Here is a 20,476-nt window from a genome sequence, read left to right as displayed (position 1 = left end):
AATTATAAATGAAAGTAGTGAGGTATTGAAATTCAGAATAGTATATAATGTCAAATTCAACTAATTTCGTTAAAAATTTACGTAAAGATATATTTTTTAACGAATAATATTAAGAAATATTATTAAATATATTCTTTTGTAGAAATAAAGTTTTAGAGAGATAGAATATTTTTTATGTGGAATTTTTCTAACATAAAACATAAAAATATCATACGGTTTGAAATTTTCATAAGAAAACCACTAATTACAAAAATAATATGCATCGTACATATAATTATATACTACTTATTATCTTCCCTTACTATAATTACAAACTTTATTAAACTTTAACTTTAACATATCTTATGTCAATCACCTAATACCTAATAATACCACCAGTACAGTAAGTGATAAATAATTATATTAAGAGACTGGATTTAAAAAATATTTAAAACTTTTTGGTAGTGTGAATTTAAAAAATATTTAATTTCAAATATAGAAAGTCAAAGGTATATATTCATGTCAGTTTATTATATTCTTATCAAATAAATAAAATTAATTACCAAGGTGATCGCCGAAACACTTGCTGTTTCTTAAATTACAAGATACCATAACAATTTAAAAGCATATTATGGAGATGAATAAATTAGATGAGGAATTTGAAGCTTATGATGGAATAAAGTTATCGGTATACGTTTATGATGTTGAAGGTAAAATGTCTCAGTAGCTAACTTTTTTTCGAATTGTCTTTTTAAATTACGTTGTTCTTATAAAAAAAATATTCTTATGAAAAGATTAATAAGTAATAATTGAAAAAAAATGTATAAAAAATTAAATATTAAAATAACAAATAAATATTATATTTATATAATTAAAAAATATAAATCACAAATGTATACCAAACATATTTTTTGATACATTGTCAGTCATTGACTTTTATATTGGTTTTGCCCGGACGGATCCGTAGCCTAGGAAACGGGTGTAGCTACAACAACACTGTATGGGTTACATAAAATTTTGTTGAATCTTAGTAAACTGCGTTAATTATTATTAAATATTAATAAAGTTTTATAAAAATATCTATTTAAACTCGTTATCGCATAATATTCTGGTGATGAATTATTTGACAGATTAGAATGGCTGGCAGGTGGGTTTCCAATTTTTCTTCATATTGTAATAATTTACAAAATTAAACAAACTACTGAAAAGTAAAATTTGTTTTTCGATTGTTGTAAGTCGTCCTGTATCTTTTATCTTCAGTTCTCTTCTAAATCGTTCCCCTACTTCCCGTTACTTATCAAATGGAAAGCCTATCGCCCATTAATTTTATCGTTTTTGTAGATATTCAGGATAGGAGGGCTACTGGCGCCTGGTACGGATAGCGCCGACCACCCACACTTTCGCCTCGTCAACGATTATAGTTAAAAATTTTCACAAAACATGAATTTGTTGAATCAGCTAATCTAAAACAATAATCTTATTACACATATCCAACACATGTATTTTAAACACAAGCTTAGCAATATTTAAAAGAATGTACAAAATATTATAAAAAAAGGGCAAACGCAGTACCACACTCAAAAAAATAAATACAAAATGTATATTGCAAACATGTTCAGAACACATGTATATAGATAGATGACCGCTACCTATAATTTCAATAATTTAAGCACAACACATGCAATTTATCAAATAGGGGAATATGGGCAGCCATGCATATCAGACAGGTGGTGTCAACCATGCATAACACACCTGCAGACCCCCACTATCACAAAGCCAACAACTAGCCGAAAAGCACTCCCTAGATACAGTTGTTTAATCAATACCGAATGACAGTGGAAAGTTATAATAATGTGTTAGTTGTCTCCTGTTCAATTTAAAACTAAGGTCTTGTGTAAAATGTCTGAGATGGGCTTTGAGAATGTGTTTTACCTGGAGAGTAAGTATTGTGGGAAGAGAGGAGGGATGTGTTGCCAGGTTACACCCCAGATACCCGGCTCCGAGCTCGGCTTGAAACAGATCAATAACATCTCTATCACCTTGGAGAGTGTTATGCAAGATTTTGCAACTCTTTATTATGTTTATGTTTCCATTTATTAGCTTTTATGTATCATTTTAGCTAAATTTGTTATTTACTACTTCATAAATAAGTTTTATATTGTTTCCTAAATAATTAAATATTAATTTGATGCATATTTATGTATTCTGTATTCTTTCTTAAAATCCTTAATTTATATTTATACTTTTTATATATTGACTATTATAGCTTCATGTTAAAGTTGTATGCAATAATTATATGTATTTTTATATTTTTTATATATAGGAAAATAAAAAATATTTTTCTTTATGTAACAATTATAAAATTAGATTGCAACATAGCACTTAATTTTATACTTTAATTAATTTGTTTGGTAATTGATCAATGGCTCTATTAGAGATAAATTAAGTTTAGTTTGATATCTTAAAAAATGCAGTCAAATCAATCATACTTAACATGATAAATGAATATTTATATATATTTTTAAAATCAAACTTAATACATATTTTAATATTTATATATTTGATTTTTATTTATTTGGTATATGAACATTTTTTTTTTCAATATAGTCTTGTGTTGTGGTTGCTATGGCGCACATATTATTGTAAATGCATTAATGCACATATGGTTGTGGATTTGATTCCCACTAAGAGGATGTATTTACATTTCTCCTCGCTGGTAACAAGACAAAGCGTGGCGTTAAGTTCCGCCTATTCAATATGTATTTTTAAGTCTGTTGATAATATAGTTATATGTATAAAATTACCACAATTACAAATAATAATATTAATATTATATATTAATTACTAATATTCCAGATTTTGAGTGCGCGGGCGACGAGGTGCTGGTTGAGTCGTCACCGCCTGCCTCGCCCGTCATGGCGGCGCGGTTGGCGCCCTCGCAGGTTTTTGCGAAAATTTAATTAATATATTTTTATTTTGATTTTTTTTGTCAATATTGTGCAATATGATGTTCTACAAAGTATGTATAGAAATAAAATTTGTTTAATTTTCAAGCTGACGACTTGCCTTATACCTTGGTTTGTACGTCTTAAATCTCTTTTAAGGGAGTCATTATTAATAGATTATTTATTCTACACTAACATAGTAATAGAAAGTGACCCTTTTATGTCGTTTTCATTTAATAGAAAGTGACCCTTTTATGTCGTTTGAGTAATGATGCTCATTATACGACATCTCTTTTTGGATTAAAAGATGAGAATTGAGAAGTAATTTAAAGAAATTTAAAGTCATTTAAAGAAGAACCTTTGAAAATTTATAACAGCAAATCTAAGAGATGGTCATAAATCTCAAGAAATGAAGTCAAAAAATACATTTATTTTCAGTTTTCCAAAGATTTTATCTCACATAGTTCATTTCATAAAACATTGTTTCCGAGAAAATCTAATGTCTAAATAAAATAATTATTTATGAATTAATAAACTGTGAACAGGGCGCGGGAACAGGTGGCACGTCACCTGCTGAAGTGCAGGAGCTCATCGTTATACCAGAACTGCCTAACGCTATCCACTTGCAGCACGCCATACAACAGGTATTTTTTTAGTTTCCCGCATATAAAAGGGTAGACACACTCCGTTTCCCACGCACCAACCAATTTTAAAGTGTTGAGTCGCCGAACTCAACGATGCTCTTCATCTTACTAGAGCGAGAAATTTTATATATATAATTAATTCCACCTTTTGAGAATCGAACTCACAACCGTAAACCTGAGAGTTGCGACAAAGATGTAGCTTTAGGGATCTCTTTAAATGCGTATTAAGGCTCACCTTCATTGTCCGAGCCCCTCTATCTACGAACTGCAAATTCGAAATGATTCTGACGCCTCCTACGTAGAGATCTTCTAGCAAACGCTCCTACTTCTACTGCGTTCTAAGTATTTGTCCTTTGTTTACTTTCTTTGGTTTTGTATATTAAATTGAAATTTATATCTATTACATTGACGTCACTGATAAATTATTGCCTATAATTAGTAAATATAAACAATTTTCATATATATAAGATTACAAAGTGCCTTCATTTCTATAAGGTACCTTTAGTTTACTATTCGATAGATCTATATATCTTGTTTGATGATGTATTAGGCAATATTTTGTTTTATATTTCTCAAGAATACGAAGTTCGCAACAATTTTTTCATGGAATTAAGGTTAGTTTCTTTGATAGGTTTATCCTGTTGGACGTCACCAAACAAATTTACTTGAATGCAGCGTATGTACATAGATTACTGGGGGCTTTTAAATGGTTTTATTTTGAATAGATATTGGCTTACTTTATTATATAATGTTCATTGACGTTATGTAAACGTTTTTTTCCAGGTGTCGAGTACGGTGATTAAAGTGAATGGTGATAGTTCGGGGCATTCTAGTCCTACGACAGAGCCTCAACACACCTACATTGTTACCAGTATGTATTATGTTACATATATTATGCTTCATTTTGTATAATTTGCTATATAATTCATGTGTAGTAGTAGTCTTTATGTTTATATATTTCTTTATTTTAGTCATAGTCTAGAGATCTTAGATATTTATAATGTTTTGAACAATCTTTGTCTTCTGCTTTATAGCAGGAATTATAGCAATAATTTCTATAATTATATTTTTAGTTAAATCTTGAATGGCGTCTGAATGATATAAAGATTCACTAAAAAATACAATCCTACAATTAGGCTAATAAAAATCAATATTTTGTATTAGTGTTTCTTATTAGCGCTATTTTTATTATTATTAGTTGTTATTTTAAGAACTTTAAGAGTTACATTAAAAAAAATTTTTTTACAAACTGTTTATATAATATTAACTACATGGTAATGAGAATTTTTATTTTTCTATATAATATAAAATAGTACAGCTTTATAAATTTTAAGTATATTATACAGCATGTATTTCGTAGCATAGTTTTGTGTTTTTTTTTGCACTTTATTTAATTATTGATACGAACGCGCAGTTGACGACGCTTGGGAGCGAGATCCGCACGTGAAGTCTGAGGTGCAGAGTGATCACGAAAGCAAGTGTTTATGTTTTCCTTGTTATGTACTTCTGTATTATTGCCTACTTTTTATCATACAACATTCAATCATATTTTTTTTGCTTTATTTTAATTAGCATTTTTGCTTAAAAGTATAACACATTATTATAACAATACTAATGGGATGTTTAGCTCCGTGATTAATTTGTCATGGATTAAGCTTTTAAACAATATTTAAAAAACTTACCATAAATTATCATATGGACGCTTTTATTTCTCCTGTTCTGTTTTTAGATTATAGCGTTCCAAACGTGCCAGTTGACTATTCTTTCTTGTATTAATAATATTTTTGATATAAACACGGTCACATCTAAGGAAACCTTTGACGTACTGTCCAAACAAACTACCCTCTGACATTCTATATCTCAATCTGATTATCTCCCACCTGTATAACTGATACCGTATTTAGTACACCCTTTATTATAGACATTTTACTATCAAACGAAAATAAGTCTTAATTTTTTGCAAATAAATGCTAAATCGAATATTATTAAGGGGCTGATTTCAATAAAAAATCCTAATAACGGATAATTGTGTTCCCCTTTGGATTATCTACCTGAGCGGTCATTATCAATGCACTATCATAGGGGTGTTCCTTTCATTGTTATATTGTAATACACTTGCTTGGTTACCTTTGATGTGACGCGTGCGTGTTTGTATCTTATGTTCAGTTGATCAGCAGTCAGCAATGTGGCTGTAATACTAAATTTATTACATTTTTTGTTACTTATTTAATATTTGACAGGTCCTAATTAAATACAAACGATTTATTTAAAATATATATATACAAAAAAATCCTATCTATTTCCAATCCTTTTTATTTGTATCTAAAATATAATCATTATAGATTACCTAATGTTTGAATTTAATAAAAATTACAACTTGTTTTTATAAACAAGTTTAGATTTTTGAATTTTTTTTTTTTTGAATTTAATTATCCGCCTCATCGCAAGTTTTTTTAATAATAATAATAAATGCTTTATTCAGTAATTAAATGTTACATATACACTTTGATTTCGTTAGAATATGGAAAAAACAAGACAACAATTTAGTAGAGGTGAGCGATGGCAGCCGTACTAGTGTAAACTGTGTCACAGCTGCCAGCGTCTTTGCCCCTAAGACACTATTTCGATGACAAAAGTGAGAATACTCATCAATTAGGTACATATTATTATGTCGATATAAGCAAAAATAAAGCGATATAACAAAAGTTGATGAATCTTTGAATTTAAGTTGGTACACATGCAATTATTTGCATCTGTTTCTTAATTTCAACTTTACACTGCAATATTTTCTTGTTTTATATTTCAGCATTATAATATCATATTAAAATTAAAGAGTCATAGTTATTACAAAAATGACATAATTACTCAAAATAGGTTTGTACTATAGACACAGAACGGTACATATGACTTTTTGTAAGAATATAACATTTATTTGTATCTTATTGTTTGCTTTGCGCGGTGTCATCTTTTAATGGCAACTCTCTATTTACAAATAGTAGGCACAGGTACCCTGGGAACCTAGTGTTAAGACACCCCGTTCATCTTAAGACACTTCCGTTCCCCATTTTCCACCGAATTGTGGAGGCACAACTCGCAATTTGCCTCATTACTAGAGCGAGGAGGTGTAAATATTAAATATATCATTTCCTCGAGTGGGAATCGAACCCACAACTTGTCGCGTCTTGACAGTCGAACGCTTGTGTCCCACGATTGATTTGATATTAATAACAGTTGATATTAATAACACCAATGAAATGAAATAGTCTTATAATATTATGTCTAACAAGATATGATATTATAATACTATTACCACTAAAATGTCAAATGCTCTTTTTGAAAGTTTTTTTTTTACAATAAAACTGTAAGAAATATTTAGTAAGTTGTAAGTTATCTAATGTAAAGTAATATGAAATAATATTGCTTTAACAATACATTCGCAGGTCTTTTCGCAAAAGACCGTGCGAAGTGGAGTAGGTTGAGTAGGAAGGCAGGCCCTGGCAATAGTCGGGATTAATGCCAGGAGGAAGAAGAAGAATGCAATGAATTTTCGGTTATGTTTATGTCCATCATAAGACAGTTTTTATTATTTTTGGTTTATACATAGATATACGTTTTGTATTGTTTGTACGTACTTTACAATATATATATATATTATATAAATAAAATCCAATGTTTTAATAAATAGTAATAATATATATGATAAAGTCGCTTGGCTACCTCTTATATGACGTCCGCCGTTATGTCTGCGTCTATTGCGACGCTTCTTTTTGTGTTTACTTATTTTATGTACAGAGCACAAGGGGCTTATATACTCGTGTTTTTATTTAATTTCTATCATATATTGATATCCGAATTTAATTTACAAATATTTTATTTAGATATGATTTGTTTTATAAGAATTTCATAAGATATTACATGTTAATTTGTTATATTTGTTTTGATATTCTAAGTACTTTTTTTTTTGTTCTAAATATGTAAATAGGTTTTCGATATTCGTTTGATTTTTAAAAATAATTCAATTATATTCCTCAATTCTCATTCATCATATAAAGTTTATTTTTCATAGGCTTCATGCACAGGTTATTTCTTTTATTATGGTAGTACAGAATAATCTTCTAAAAAATTTAATTAACATTTTTTTGCCTCGTTATCAAGGTATCAATGTCGGTTTAACAAATCAATTAGTAAACATGGCATACTATATGGCCAATGAGCATGTACCAGGGGGGATTCGCAATTATATCGCTTTTACAATGGGCGTGTACAGGTGGGGTGCTCTTTGATTTGATGAGATGAAAAGCGAGATGGCAGACGGTTAGGACTGTGTTCCACTGAAATTGTGGAGCTGTTTCAATTTTGTGTGCGTTTAAAATATGTTTTGTATTAGTAATTTTGTGTGTATAAAATATACAAAAGATTTATTTTAATTGATAATGTTAAAGCTGAAATGAAGGGACAAAATTGAGAGAATCAAAACTGCCTTTGGAACTGACGATAGCTTCCTTTATTGACATTTTAATAGGCCCAAAAGTACCAGAATAAATATTTTAAATTTGTCCAGAATACACAACAATGGAATAAATCAAAATTATTTTACTAAATTATTCTAAAATTACTATTCTATAAAGCCGTATTATCCAAAATCCATATAAACATGATTGCTTCCTATAAAAATTACAAAACTGATATTTTTATGTTATGATCAGAATCACAACCTATTTAAATATAGTGGTTATGGTACTCGTATATTACAATGGATTAAACACAAATAGACACAATATAGTTAGCTATGGTAAGAAGACAAAGCCTGACGTTGAGCTACGTCACTCAACACGCAATTCCTCGAAAATTTGACGCAAAGAGGAAAAAAGGTGAAGCTATAAGCTACCAAGAAAAGCTATAGCTTCAAAAATCCAATAGACAATAAACCGAAAACGTAAGCGAGGCGTTTTTCTCGCTCTGCCCGCGGTCCCGGCGTTGAGTTGCCCGGGAGACCTCCAGCGGCATGGAGGTGCCGCGGTACCGCGCGTACTACCCGTGCGACTTGCAAGCTATGCTGCAACCGCTTCAGTTCAGCGTCGAACGTGAGATAACTACTTGCTTGTACTGTATTATGTATTGACCTCATTGTTTGTATACAGCTGTTCAGTTTTTAACGTGTTTTGTGTTATTTATTCGTATTATGTTTAGTTTTATTATTTAATTATATATTGTTCGAATATATGGAATAACAACATACCTATGTATATGTGTTATCTATAATGATACGTGGCGCGTTGTCTTTGTTATAATTGATGGCCGTTTGATGTTAAGCTTATAAGTTGTTGTTATTTTAGGAAAATCAATCGTCTTCAATGAATTGAAAGTTATTATTATGAGTCTTCATAATTTACACGACATATACATTATAAAATATTTAGTGTATATTTATTTTTAACATTATACTTAAAAATTGTAATTATCAAATGCTTTTCATCAATAACTACCATATTAACAAAGAAACATACTAAAACGACTAACAGATAAACCATGGGATATTGCTTCGGTGGTATCATATATTACAAATACAAATTAAGACATTTATATAAGATTTATATTAAAATAATTAAATTTTCAGGTGAGGGCGGCAATGGCGTCAACTACCACGTCCAGTATGTGGAGCCCCAGGAGATATATACACAGACTGGACATCAAACTCATATGTAAGTATGAATGCTTGCTTTTTTTTGCATCGTTGAGTTCCGTCATTCAACAAGTAACGCGCCTCGAAAGTTAGACCGTTCGTAGGGAATAGAGTGTTTTAACAATAGGTTCCTTCTGCCCATAGCATATAGCAGAATGCGGAGCAGACGTGCAGTCTATTATAAGCTCTAAAAAGTAATTATTGTCATATAATATTACGAACTTTTATAAAAAAAGTCCAAAAGTCCGTCGGGTCCTAGAGCCATTGCGTGTTAAGTGGCTAAACAACGAAGCGAATTGTCTTGTTACCAGATGAAAATATTAAATATTTAATTTCCTCGAGTGGGAAACGAACCTACAACCTGTCGCGGTTAGTGTCGCACGCCTCTGCCCTTTTTTATCCTCATATTATCTTAGTTTTTCTTAAAAATATCAAAGTACTTGATACATCAATACATCTATCACTCACAGACTTATTCCATGATTCTATACAAATGATTTCTCTAAAGATGATCAATAAACAGTTGTAAGCCTGTTTTAAGATTTATGTTTATATAACAAAAAGGTTTCCACAGAATTGTCTATTTTTGAGTTTCATCACATTTGGTATGAAGATATATAAATAAACCGCGGCATTAAGTTATCCTAATAAATGCGTGAAAAAACCAAAAAAATAAATAACGCTGTATGTAACAGCGAAACTTGTTTATTAAAGAAGAAATGTGAAAGATAGATGAATGCTATGGAGATGTGATCTCTTCGTATATATAAGATATGCGGAGTCAACCTACTTATACAATATAGGTTACAATTTAAATAAAGATTTTGATTTTGGCTATAATATACCGATAAGTTTAAGCGTTTAGGTTGCTAGTACTTGATATAATTAGTCAAGTTATCCCCAACAGGGAGACACTCCGCACGTACCCGGTGTACAACGTGACGAGTGTGGGCGCGGTGGCGGAAGGCGGCGCGGGCGGGGGTGGGGGCGCGGGGGCGGGCGCGGCTGTGACGGCGGTCACGGCCGTCACCGAGGAGTGGGGGGAGTTCGCGTTCGGTGCCGAGCCGCCCGCGTCACCCGCGCCCGCGCCACGCATGCCGCCTGCCACCGTGCAGTGGCTGCTGGACCACTACGAGACGGCCGAAGGTGGGTAGCCGTAACTTACTGCTCGGGTATAAAATTAGCTTAAACCACCGTTCTGGACCATTGTGAGACAGGTGAAGTTTGGTTGTTGATTTTATTATTTACAGTTACTTGGTGGTTAATCTTAGAGTTATCTATAGAGAAATATTCCTGTTTATTTTGTATTGAGAGGCCGCCTTGGTGCTGGGGCACAAGCGTGCAAACACGACGGTTGTGATTTCAATTCTCCGAGTGGGAATATTAAATATTTCTTTAATATTTTCGTTTGCCTATTCTCCTTATATAATAAATTGTTTAAACTTAAAGATATATTTTACCGCTTATAGATATTATTTAAGTAAACAATGATATGTTTTTTTATATATATACAGTAAAATTGTTTTCATAGGTGTATCCCTCCCCCGCTCGACGCTGTACGCGCACTACCTGCGCCACTGTAGCGTGCACCGCCTCGAGCCCGTCAACGCGGCCTCCTTCGGCAAGCTCATCCGTTCCGTGTTCGTGGGCCTGCGCACGCGCCGCCTCGGCACGCGCGGCAACTCCAAGTACCACTACTACGGCATACGCGCCAAGCCTAGCGTGTGCGCCGACCACGACGCGGACGACCACGAGCGCGACCACAGTGACCACAGCGATCACGTGAGACATGGTATCGCCACCGGATTGAAGGAAGATGATGATGATCAGGTCACTTATATTGTTTACTATGTATTTTTAGTGGTTCCTGTCTCATACCAACTCCGAATAGTAGGGGAGACTAGAGCTTGTTGAACGAAATAAATAGTAACAGCCGTTTTTATCCGTGATGGCGTAGTGAATAGCACTTGACAATATTTTGGATACTTAATTGAACTAATGTTATATATTGTTAATTATGTTACATTAAGTATTTATTTGGCTACATAACTTCGATCTATTATACCTTAGATGAAGGATTACAGTCTAAAAAACGGCAAAAAATACGAGCACGGAGAACTATGTGTTCTTATTCGATTTTAGTATGGTCGAACCTAAGCCAACGTGCGGACGTGCCAAAATGCGTCAGTGTGCCTTATAAAATCAGTATTAAACAATTAAATACAAATATTTCCTCATATTTGCGACTACGCATATTGGTTGGTCTGGACTAAAACAAGCATAGAGTGGATGTATTTTAAAATTTTAACTTTTTTTTCTACATTTTGAATTGTTTCTAGTTCTACCCCGAGCCTGTTACATCTAGCCTAGCATCTAACAAGGGGCAAGTTGTAACTAGTTTTATTTTTTACCAAAGTCAATTTTATGTGAAATCGATAGTAATTTTATTAAATAGTTACTTGGATTTAATACTTAAATATAAACACTATAAACATATACGAGTACACAAAAAAGACCACGAAAATGTAGAGTTTTGAAAATACAGGAATATTCATAAAAAATGATACAGAAAGCCACAGTCTCCCCGACTACTACGGTATTCCCACCAAATTCAAAGCTCACGCTGGTTATATATGATATCAGTGAATCACCATGATCATACGATACATCATTGTCGAATAATCAAAGCCAAATTTTATGTAAACATTATAGTAATTATTATATTATATTTTTATTATATTAATAATATATTTTTACTGTGATGCTAACTATTGTAACAACAAAACCAGACTTTTATTTTAACGATGATATCTTATCAAATTTGTTTATGAGTTTTAAACATGTCCTCATGTATTCAAAGAAGTTTCTCTTATAACTGTAATAGGATCATGTAGAACAGAGCCCTGGCGTGGGCGCAGGGGGGGCGGCGGGCGCGCACCGTCAGTACCTGGGCGCCGTGAGTGCGCCCGACCCGCCCGACTTACACGTGGACGGCCTGCCCGAGGACATACCGCACGACGCGCTGCGACAGCTAAGTGAACATCATAGGTTTGGCATCTTTCTCTATCATTTCTTACCTATTTATGATTTCCTGGTAGTATTTCGCTCCATTATATTTATATCGCTAGGTTACGTCAAATCTCTTACTTTATGATCCCCTAATTACGAACTTACTAAGTAATTACAATTTTGTATAAGTAGATTATTACGCGCGTGATATAAAATAATGTTAGCGTTGTCTCCTAGCAAAATTAAAAAAATTCAAAGTTCAAATATTTTTATTCAAAATAAAAAGTTACAGGCTTATTTTTTTAATGTCAAGTAATTTACTACCAGTTCACAAAAGTTAGTGCCTCAGACCTGAAAAGAAACTCAGCGGGCTTATAACAATTAAGTTATATATATATATATATGCTGTTGTGTGAAAAGTATTTATTATTTTGTTCTCATGTAACTTTATGTTATGAAACTTGCGATTTGCCAATTTAATTAAAAACAAAACTTTATGAAATTATTAATTATAAAATTTAGAAAACATAATGATTTACTTAATAAGAACAATAATAACTTTATTTTCATCGCGTAGTGAGGGATCTGTCTTTGTTTCACCCTGATACGGTAGATAATAGAATATTTTAAATTATTATACTATTAACTCTATTTGTTACTAATTTTCCACCCAATTTTGGAGCAGACAACACGGTGCAGAGTTCCTGGAGGCCGTGGCGGCGCTGGACACGGGCGGCGTAGAGCGCTGCCGGCGCGCCTTCTGGCGGCGCGTGGGGCGCGCGGGCCTGCGCCTGACCGCGCGTCGCGACGTTTGCGCGTGGCTGCGGCGCGCCGAGCTGCGCCTGCACCAGCGCGCCGTGGAGCTGCTGCTGCCCGACGTGCTGCGCCCCATCCCGTCCGCGCTCACGCAGGCCATCCGCAACTTCGCTAAGAGCCTGGAAGGTGCGCTTCGGGCCGGCGCGGGCGCGGCGCCCCCGCTGGCGGCGCGCGCGCAGGCAGGCGCCGCCGCCGCGCTCGCCGCCGCGCTGCGCCGCTACACCTCTCTCAACCACCTGGCGCAGGCGGCGCGCGCCGTTCTCAATAACCAGCACCAGATACAGCAGGTTGTTAAATATTATACTTTTCATTTATAATGTATCTTTGTTTTTTAGGTTTAACTTAGTGAACTAAATTAATACATAATGTATTTTTAATATTTTTATTTTATACTTGGCTTATTTGCAAGTGTGTGGCATAATGGTGTATTCCACAATTATACACTCAGTAGTTACTAAACTGTTCGTTATTTCATACTTTAATAAATAATTTTCGTAATAGTTTAACTTAGTTTATCGATTTTATCAATATATTGTATTATATCTAATGATGAATAAATAGTCATTATTACAGCCAATACAGCCAGTTATGTAAAATTATTTTTTAACAGATGCTATCGGATCTCAACCGCGTGGACTTCCGAGTGGTGCGCGAGCAAGCGGCCTGGGCCTGCGCGTGCGGCAGTGCTAACACCGCGCACAAATTAGAAGCTGATTTTAAGGTAAAATATAAATAATTATTATTCTTTTTAGCTTGACACTGTATCTCGCATAAAGCAGTGTTAATACATGTTTACACTAGACTTTTCTTGCAGCGTGGTGGAATGGAAATAAATAACAATTATCTGTGGCACAGTGCGGGGCATGCTGATTTTTAAAACACCCTCATATACGGATGTAAACTATGGAAGAAAATGCGTTGTGGCACAAAGTGTGACTGAAAACGCGTCTGGTTGTGGGTGTATTCCCCATTCGAAGAAATAAAATATTTATTTAAATTTCTATTTTTATTTCTTCGCCTCAACACGCAATATCTCCAGAATTCGGTGGGAAGTGGGGAACAGAGTGTCTTAACACTAGGTTCCCTCTGCCTACCCTGCGGTGCGAGATACAGCTTGAAGCTGATTTTATATATAATATAGCTTCACATAATAAAGAGAGTATCCAATACAAAAATATTATTTCAATTGGAACTAGGGCTTGAGGTCTCTTCGGTTGTAGCACATATTTTTTGTGGCATACAGGCGCGTCTGGGGCGCGGCGCGCCGCTGGAGGCGTGGGCGGCGTGGCTAGAGGCGAGCGTGCGCGGCGCGCTGGCCCCTCACGAGCGCCGCGCCGACTACACGCCGCGCGCGCGCCGCCTGCTGCTCGACTGGTCCTTCTACTCGTCGCTGGTCATCCGCGAGCTCACCCTGAGGTAAGAGTGCCTGCACAAGTAAACACCAAAAAGTTATATTATTATGACTCGCGGAACTTCAACCTCATACGGAACTACAGAAACTACAGATTCTTCCATAGACACCAGCAAACACGCTAGCAAGGTACTCTATATGTTTGACTTATTGTAGTGTCCTGACTGTTTTGTCCCAATATGTATAAAAAAATAGATCAGTAGAAAACCTATAAGAAAAAAAAAGATTAAAACAATTATCAAAATTAATACATCCACTCCATGTGTGATTTAGTCCAGACTGGTAATCGCAAATTTTTCAGATCGCAGATTGGTAATCGCAAATATTGGCCAAATTATGAAATGCTTGTATTTAATTGTTTAATACTGATTTTATAAGGCACACTGACGCATTTTGGCACGTCCGCACGTTGGCTGAGGTTGGACCATACTAAAATCGAATAAGAACACAAAATGTTTTGTGCTTGTATTTCTCTTGCCGTTTTTTAAACTGTAATCCTTCATCTAGGGTATAATTGATAGAAGCACTCAAGCAGGTCCATTTTTGCTTAGCCCCATTGTCAAAAAGGAACTGTCATTGAATAGGGATATCCCCACGGCTAAAAACATAAATTTATAAAACATCAATATAGGTATATGATTAAAAAGTTGAATTGAACCATACATATATTATTAAGTACTTACTACTTAATAATAATTATTACAGATCTTGACTTTTTAATAATAATTATTACAGATCTGCCGCATCGTTTGGCTCGTTCCATCTAATCCGGCTCCTCTATGACGAGTACGTGAGTTTCCTAATCGAGCGTCGCGTAGCAGAACACCGTCGAGAACCGCCCATAGCGGTTATGCAGAGAGCGATGGATGACGACGACGAACTACCTGAACACGACCCACACGAGCAGAATGACCTGCACGACCCTCTCGACCCTCTCGACCCACATGAGCAACACGACCCGCTCGACCCACGTGACCAACTCGAGACACTCGAGCCAACGCGCTCAGAAGAGGAAGATGCTGATCACGATTGGGATTGGGAAGATGACGAAGAACCAGATGTTAAGCGAGTAAGACTTGATGAATAACTAATATTTATTTATTATAATTCTGCTAACTTGTTACAAAACATAGTTTTTTAGTTAGTTTATAAAATATACTGAGTGTAACATTCGCATTTAAAATAACAAAGAATACCCTATAATCTAGTCACGCTCGTCATATTATTGTTTGTCAGAGCTGTATTCATATATAATCGTTATATATAGGACTCTTAACTATATGAGTATAATAAATTTTGAGACTCCCAATTGTGTTTTCAAAATAACATTAATATGTTCCGTTCGTTTTGGTTTCCTTGTAATTGCTATGATGATATTGTCCGTAATACATTATTTAATTATTATAATAGGAGTTTCAAGGTTCATTAAATATTGTCTTCAATATAACAAATATTGTAATTAATATATTAGTAGTATTGTCGTTTGAAATAAGAATTACGAATAATCGATGTTCTGTTTAAAATAGATTTTGGACAAAACCATTCTACTTTCTATAAAAATTAGTATCTAGATAGAAGCTGTCTTTGTTAATATGCTTATTTATATTTGTTTTCTTAAATTTTAATGGAAATATAAATTTAAAAATTTTGAGCACCAAAGTTAGTGTTAGTTTGTTTGTCTGTTTGCCTTTATTCAACTACACTATAGTGTAGAAGTTTAGGACACGCTTTTTTTAATAAAACAAATTGTTTTATTAAATATCACCTGTTTGAGTGAGTGAGTACTTAATTAAGCATAGACGTAATATATTGATATACGTAATTAAGCCTAGTACACACATATTATATTTTTTTAAAAGTTGCACACAATATTTTTAGTATTACATAAAAAGTTTTTATTTTAGTTAAGAAATATTTTTATATTGTAATACACAAGTGTTTACCCTCAAATCAAAGTCATTTAGTTTGAGTAGACATTGATAGGTGTAAATAATTAATGACTTATTTTTTTCTTATAATCTATCTATAAGTATTTATTTTAATTGTATTTACTCTTTATTTTAAGGGTTATCGGCAACAATCCTTACTGATATATGTTTCTACATTAAGAAGATATATAATGGCTTATAATGATAGTCCTAAAAATACTTATTTATTTTTTAATTTCACTGCGGGATCTGTCAAGATTTTTTTAATGTATTTTTTATAACTTGTCTGATGGTAAACAATTTTATTCTATTTAAGTGTTTTTTTATTTTTAAATAAAATATCATTAATATTATTATAAACTTAAGAATATATGACATTATTTTATTTTCCATTTATATATAATGCATAAAAATATTGTTTTCCTTCTAGAACAAGTAAGAAAAGGAGCAAAGATATAGATGTATTACATTTTGAATGGCAACACTAGTCTTAACAGTTAGTGCCCTAAAAGATCGCGGAAATTAATCTATAAGCTGCACTTAAAAGTCATTTTCTATTTAGCTGACTTTAAACTGCAATAATAATTATAAATGAAGGACTATCGTGAAATTTTTTTGTCAGTTAAATTCTAATTGATGTCATTAAGTGTGTTTGTATATATTTATGTACAATTCAAAGCGATCCTAACATATCAATGGGGGATGTGGACTTTACTATGAAAACCAAACTTCTATCAATATATGAACAAATTTTTATAATATACGTAAATTAATATGTATGTTAAATGTATGTATAATGTATATTCATGGTGGAAGAGGCTGCTTTCTAGCTTTTTTATTTTTTTTGTTTTTTATGGTGTGCAAATGCCCGTATAGATATTAATATTTAAAATATATTTTTAAATTAATTGGGTTTGTAAAGCAATTTACCTTTCTTTATTTCTTACGTTTATACGATAAAGTCACGTCCTAAGAATGAAAATTGAAATTTGTTCTAAACAATAATTATTTCAAGTGGAAATCAAAACCTGTCCTCGACGATTAAATTAAAACTATTTTTATATTAAATAATTTTATATATTTAGAATTTACTGGATTGTATGGTCATATGTCGCAACATCCTCCTCATACACATTCCTTATATGTAATAAATAATAAGCGTATATTTTATTGGTGTCTGGATATAACCGTGTAATTGTATATTTTTGTATGAACCGCCTTCGTTGCCTTACTCCGTTCGCCGCCGCGGTTGTGTTTCAGAGCAAATAAATGACGTGACGATCTGTCCATTCTATACATGTGTCTTATAATAACGCTTCTAGTACACTCTGGTTTTTATTAATATTATTAAAAAATATTTTAACTGATTTAAAAAAGGTAGAGGTTGTATGTTCGATGCATATTATGTTTATTATTTGTGTTATCCGTTATTTCATTGATTTCAATTTTTTTTGTATTTGAAGGATCGTAAATCGATGAAAACCTTAAAATTTTATAGGCTTTATATGCTTATCATATACTTAATTCTCTTATTGTCAAATAACTATTTAAAGTAAATAATTGTTTGATGAGTTTCGAATTTTTTACTATTACTTATGTTCGACTTACCCTTGCTTAAGAAAATGCGGAAATTAATTTTGTTATTTTTTATATTATTTAAACATATTGTTTTTGAAACTGTGCTTCTACGTTATTGCTATCTATTTGTTTAATTTTTTTTAGTTCAAACTGTCAGGCTATTATGCGAAAAATTGATGATTTTATTCAAAATGATTCTTGGCAGTTTGATGTTTGAAATGTTAAAGAAAGATATAATCAAAAGATAGCTTAATAAGACATCATATAATTAAATTACCCTTTTTTGCGTTTTGTAATCGGGTTAGTTTTGCTACAAATATTAAAAAAAATGGTATAATTATTTATTATTGCCAGAGTATTGTTTATTATTCTAGTAATGAGTCGTGAGAGTAATATTATAATAGATTCGGCCAAGTCTAAACGACTGTTTATTGAAATATTGCCTTATTATTACTATACGTCTGTACTACGATGACAATACTTACCGCGTATAGACACGCCCGGAGGTCAGCCGTGCCTACAGATACTTAATAGTGAAACGAAATAGTATACAAATATGCCTTAAAAAATGCATTCAAAATTATTTTTGTCGATTCAAAGAAGTATTTATTTGCTATTTGAAATGTAACACTTAAACCGGATTAATCACGTATATAGTTTCATATATTTCTTCGAAACTCCACGTTTTTAGGCGTATTGAGCTATACAATTAAAGTGGAAAACAACGAAGTGATCGGAGTTTTAAACCAGCTCACGAGATTCAGCTTTCCCAGCTTGATCGACGGCCGCAATCACAGGGTCGAGTCTTGCAAGGGGACATCCTCTCAAGCAGCCACGTAGTACTTTCTCAGGGACAGAGTATCCTCTTTCTTACACAACCGGTGTAAAGGTTAATAAGGCTAACAGCATTAACTTCCAAGTTAAAAATCGACGTTATGAAATCTGAACACTGTAGTCCGTGGTCACGAGTAGACGTGTAATCCGGTCTAAGAGTCCCATTTAGAATATGTAAAAATCGCGAAAATTAAAGATTTTATAACATTTATTTAATATATTTCACTAGATTAGGTCGATGTTGTACTGGACTTCACAGTATAGCTGCCGTGAAGTTCGCAAACTAAATGTTATCACTTAAATTTTTAGTATGTAATCGTATTCTAAGATATGTATATGTAATGAGTGTCTTGATATTCGCAGACCAGCTGTAGATAGCAATCGTCTAATTTGATTATAAAATGTTGCCATAAAAGAAGTATAAGTAAAAAGTTAATAACATTTTGTTTTGATGTGCGCCAGTTAGAGGTTGCCGTTCAGAAAGAAGATAATGTAAAAATTTCATTGATTTAAGAAAATTTCTAAAAATTTTAGTAGAAACAGTGCATGGGCGTATCTAGAGAGAGATTTTCTGGGAGGGCATTGAACAGATACTTATGTTCATGTAAATGTAATTTTGGGCCTGGACTTCCCTGGCCTCGTTCCTAAGTCAATCTACGGGGGTCTCTTCAAATGATAGTGTATCTGTAATAATCTGTCCATCTGAACCATGTTTGCTTTCTAGCGTTATTAAATTATTGTCCTGTGTCTATAAGAGACTTCTTAGGAAGCTTAGTTTAGTTTAGTTTTATATCTATTTCCCTTGGTTTTTTTGTCAAACGATTTCATGTTTCAAAAAGTATGTAGTAAGTAAGTTATTATTATTACTTTTGTCATATTTTGTGAGATAACTATTACTCTAAAGTCTATAGCGAGGAAATGTATAGTACAAAAATGTTGATTAGACATAAAAACCTTTTTTTATGTTTTATTATTGAAACCTGGTTTTTACTTTCTTTTTGTATTTGAAATTTCATATTGATTGTATAAAACTAGGTTGTGACCGAAACACCTATTGCTAGCTACAGCCGGTCTGATAAATGAGCTTAACTTTTTTACAAAGCTAGGTAAGGTCTATTGATTTGTTTCAGGTCAGATGTTTAAATTGAACAACGAATGGCGGACGGACCGCGCTCTCTTAGCTCGTCTCTTAGTTAATATATGTTATAACTCAATACTAATTGTCTACTAAAGACAAGGTCCGGTACACGGAATGTTTATTTAAAAATACAATAGTTCATATTTATCTTAAAGTAAAACGCCATACGAAATAGGGTTCTAATAATTGTATTATCAAAAATTTAATTTTACCTCAGTATTTGCAAGAGCGCGGTGCAACTAATGTTAGTGTAAGTGTGCGGCGTAAGCATCTTTGTATTGTTGTTGTCTACGAGAGAGGACGCTCGTGTAATGTCTGGAAATAAAGCTAGTCATGTGTTTATAATGGTTTTTTATTTGTCTTCTGAATTTGGTGACCTGATGTAGGTAATACTTTAATTTAAGCTTCGAGATTATTTTGATACGAGGCTATTGTGGTGCAGTAGGAAAGTGTCTGACTGATTTTTAGTTCGATTCCCACTCGAAAAAATCTTTTATGAAAATCGATATTT

At 33.1% G+C, this 20,476-nt stretch overlaps 1 protein-coding gene across 3 annotated transcripts; it reads left to right on the top strand.

Moving 5' to 3' along the window:
• The first annotated feature begins 902 nt into the window (after positions 1 to 902).
• On the top strand, positions 903 to 20,310 carry Rfx (regulatory transcription factor Rfx). Of its 3 annotated transcripts, XM_085195757.1 has the most exons (14): positions 903 to 1,126; positions 2,836 to 2,921; positions 3,470 to 3,568; positions 4,352 to 4,439; positions 4,983 to 5,042; positions 9,186 to 9,270; positions 10,159 to 10,397; positions 10,783 to 11,081; positions 12,136 to 12,299; positions 12,946 to 13,363; positions 13,687 to 13,797; positions 14,320 to 14,492; positions 15,223 to 15,556; positions 19,958 to 20,310. In XM_085195757.1, the coding sequence occupies exons 2-14, from the start codon at positions 2,895 to 2,897 to the stop codon at positions 19,973 to 19,975; spliced, it is 2,115 nt and encodes a 704-aa protein (XP_085051883.1). In that variant the 5' UTR covers positions 903 to 1,126; positions 2,836 to 2,894; the 3' UTR covers positions 19,976 to 20,310. The 3 variants fall into 3 exon arrangements, with proteins under 3 accessions (XP_085051883.1, XP_085051882.1, XP_085051885.1); XM_085195756.1 differs by having other exon boundaries at positions 15,223 to 20,310; XM_085195759.1 differs by lacking the exon at positions 4,983 to 5,042 and having other exon boundaries at positions 15,223 to 20,310.
• The last annotated feature ends 166 nt before the right edge of the window (positions 20,311 to 20,476 follow it).

Source organism: Heliconius melpomene, chromosome 13 (genome assembly GCF_056956725.1).
Source record: "Heliconius melpomene rosina isolate 202511_hmr_F chromosome 13, ASM5695672v1, whole genome shotgun sequence".
In the NCBI taxonomy this organism is placed as follows: domain Eukaryota; kingdom Metazoa; phylum Arthropoda; class Insecta; order Lepidoptera; family Nymphalidae; genus Heliconius; species Heliconius melpomene.
The sequence above is the reverse complement of the archived record's forward strand: the minus strand, read 5'-3'. Positions and strand labels throughout refer to the sequence as shown.

What these genes read in the sequence shown, in the direction of transcription:
- Rfx (XM_085195757.1), top strand. Translation starts at nt 2,895, where the DNA reads ATGGCGGCGCGGTTGGCGCCCTCGCAG. An exon ending in AGGAAGATGATGATGATCAG is followed by an intron (nt 11,082 to 12,135) that starts GTCACTTATATT and finishes TAACTGTAATAG; the next exon opens with GATCATGTAGAACAGAGCCC. An exon ending in CAGCTAAGTGAACATCATAG is followed by an intron (nt 12,300 to 12,945) that starts GTTTGGCATCTT and finishes ATTTTGGAGCAG; the next exon opens with ACAACACGGTGCAGAGTTCC.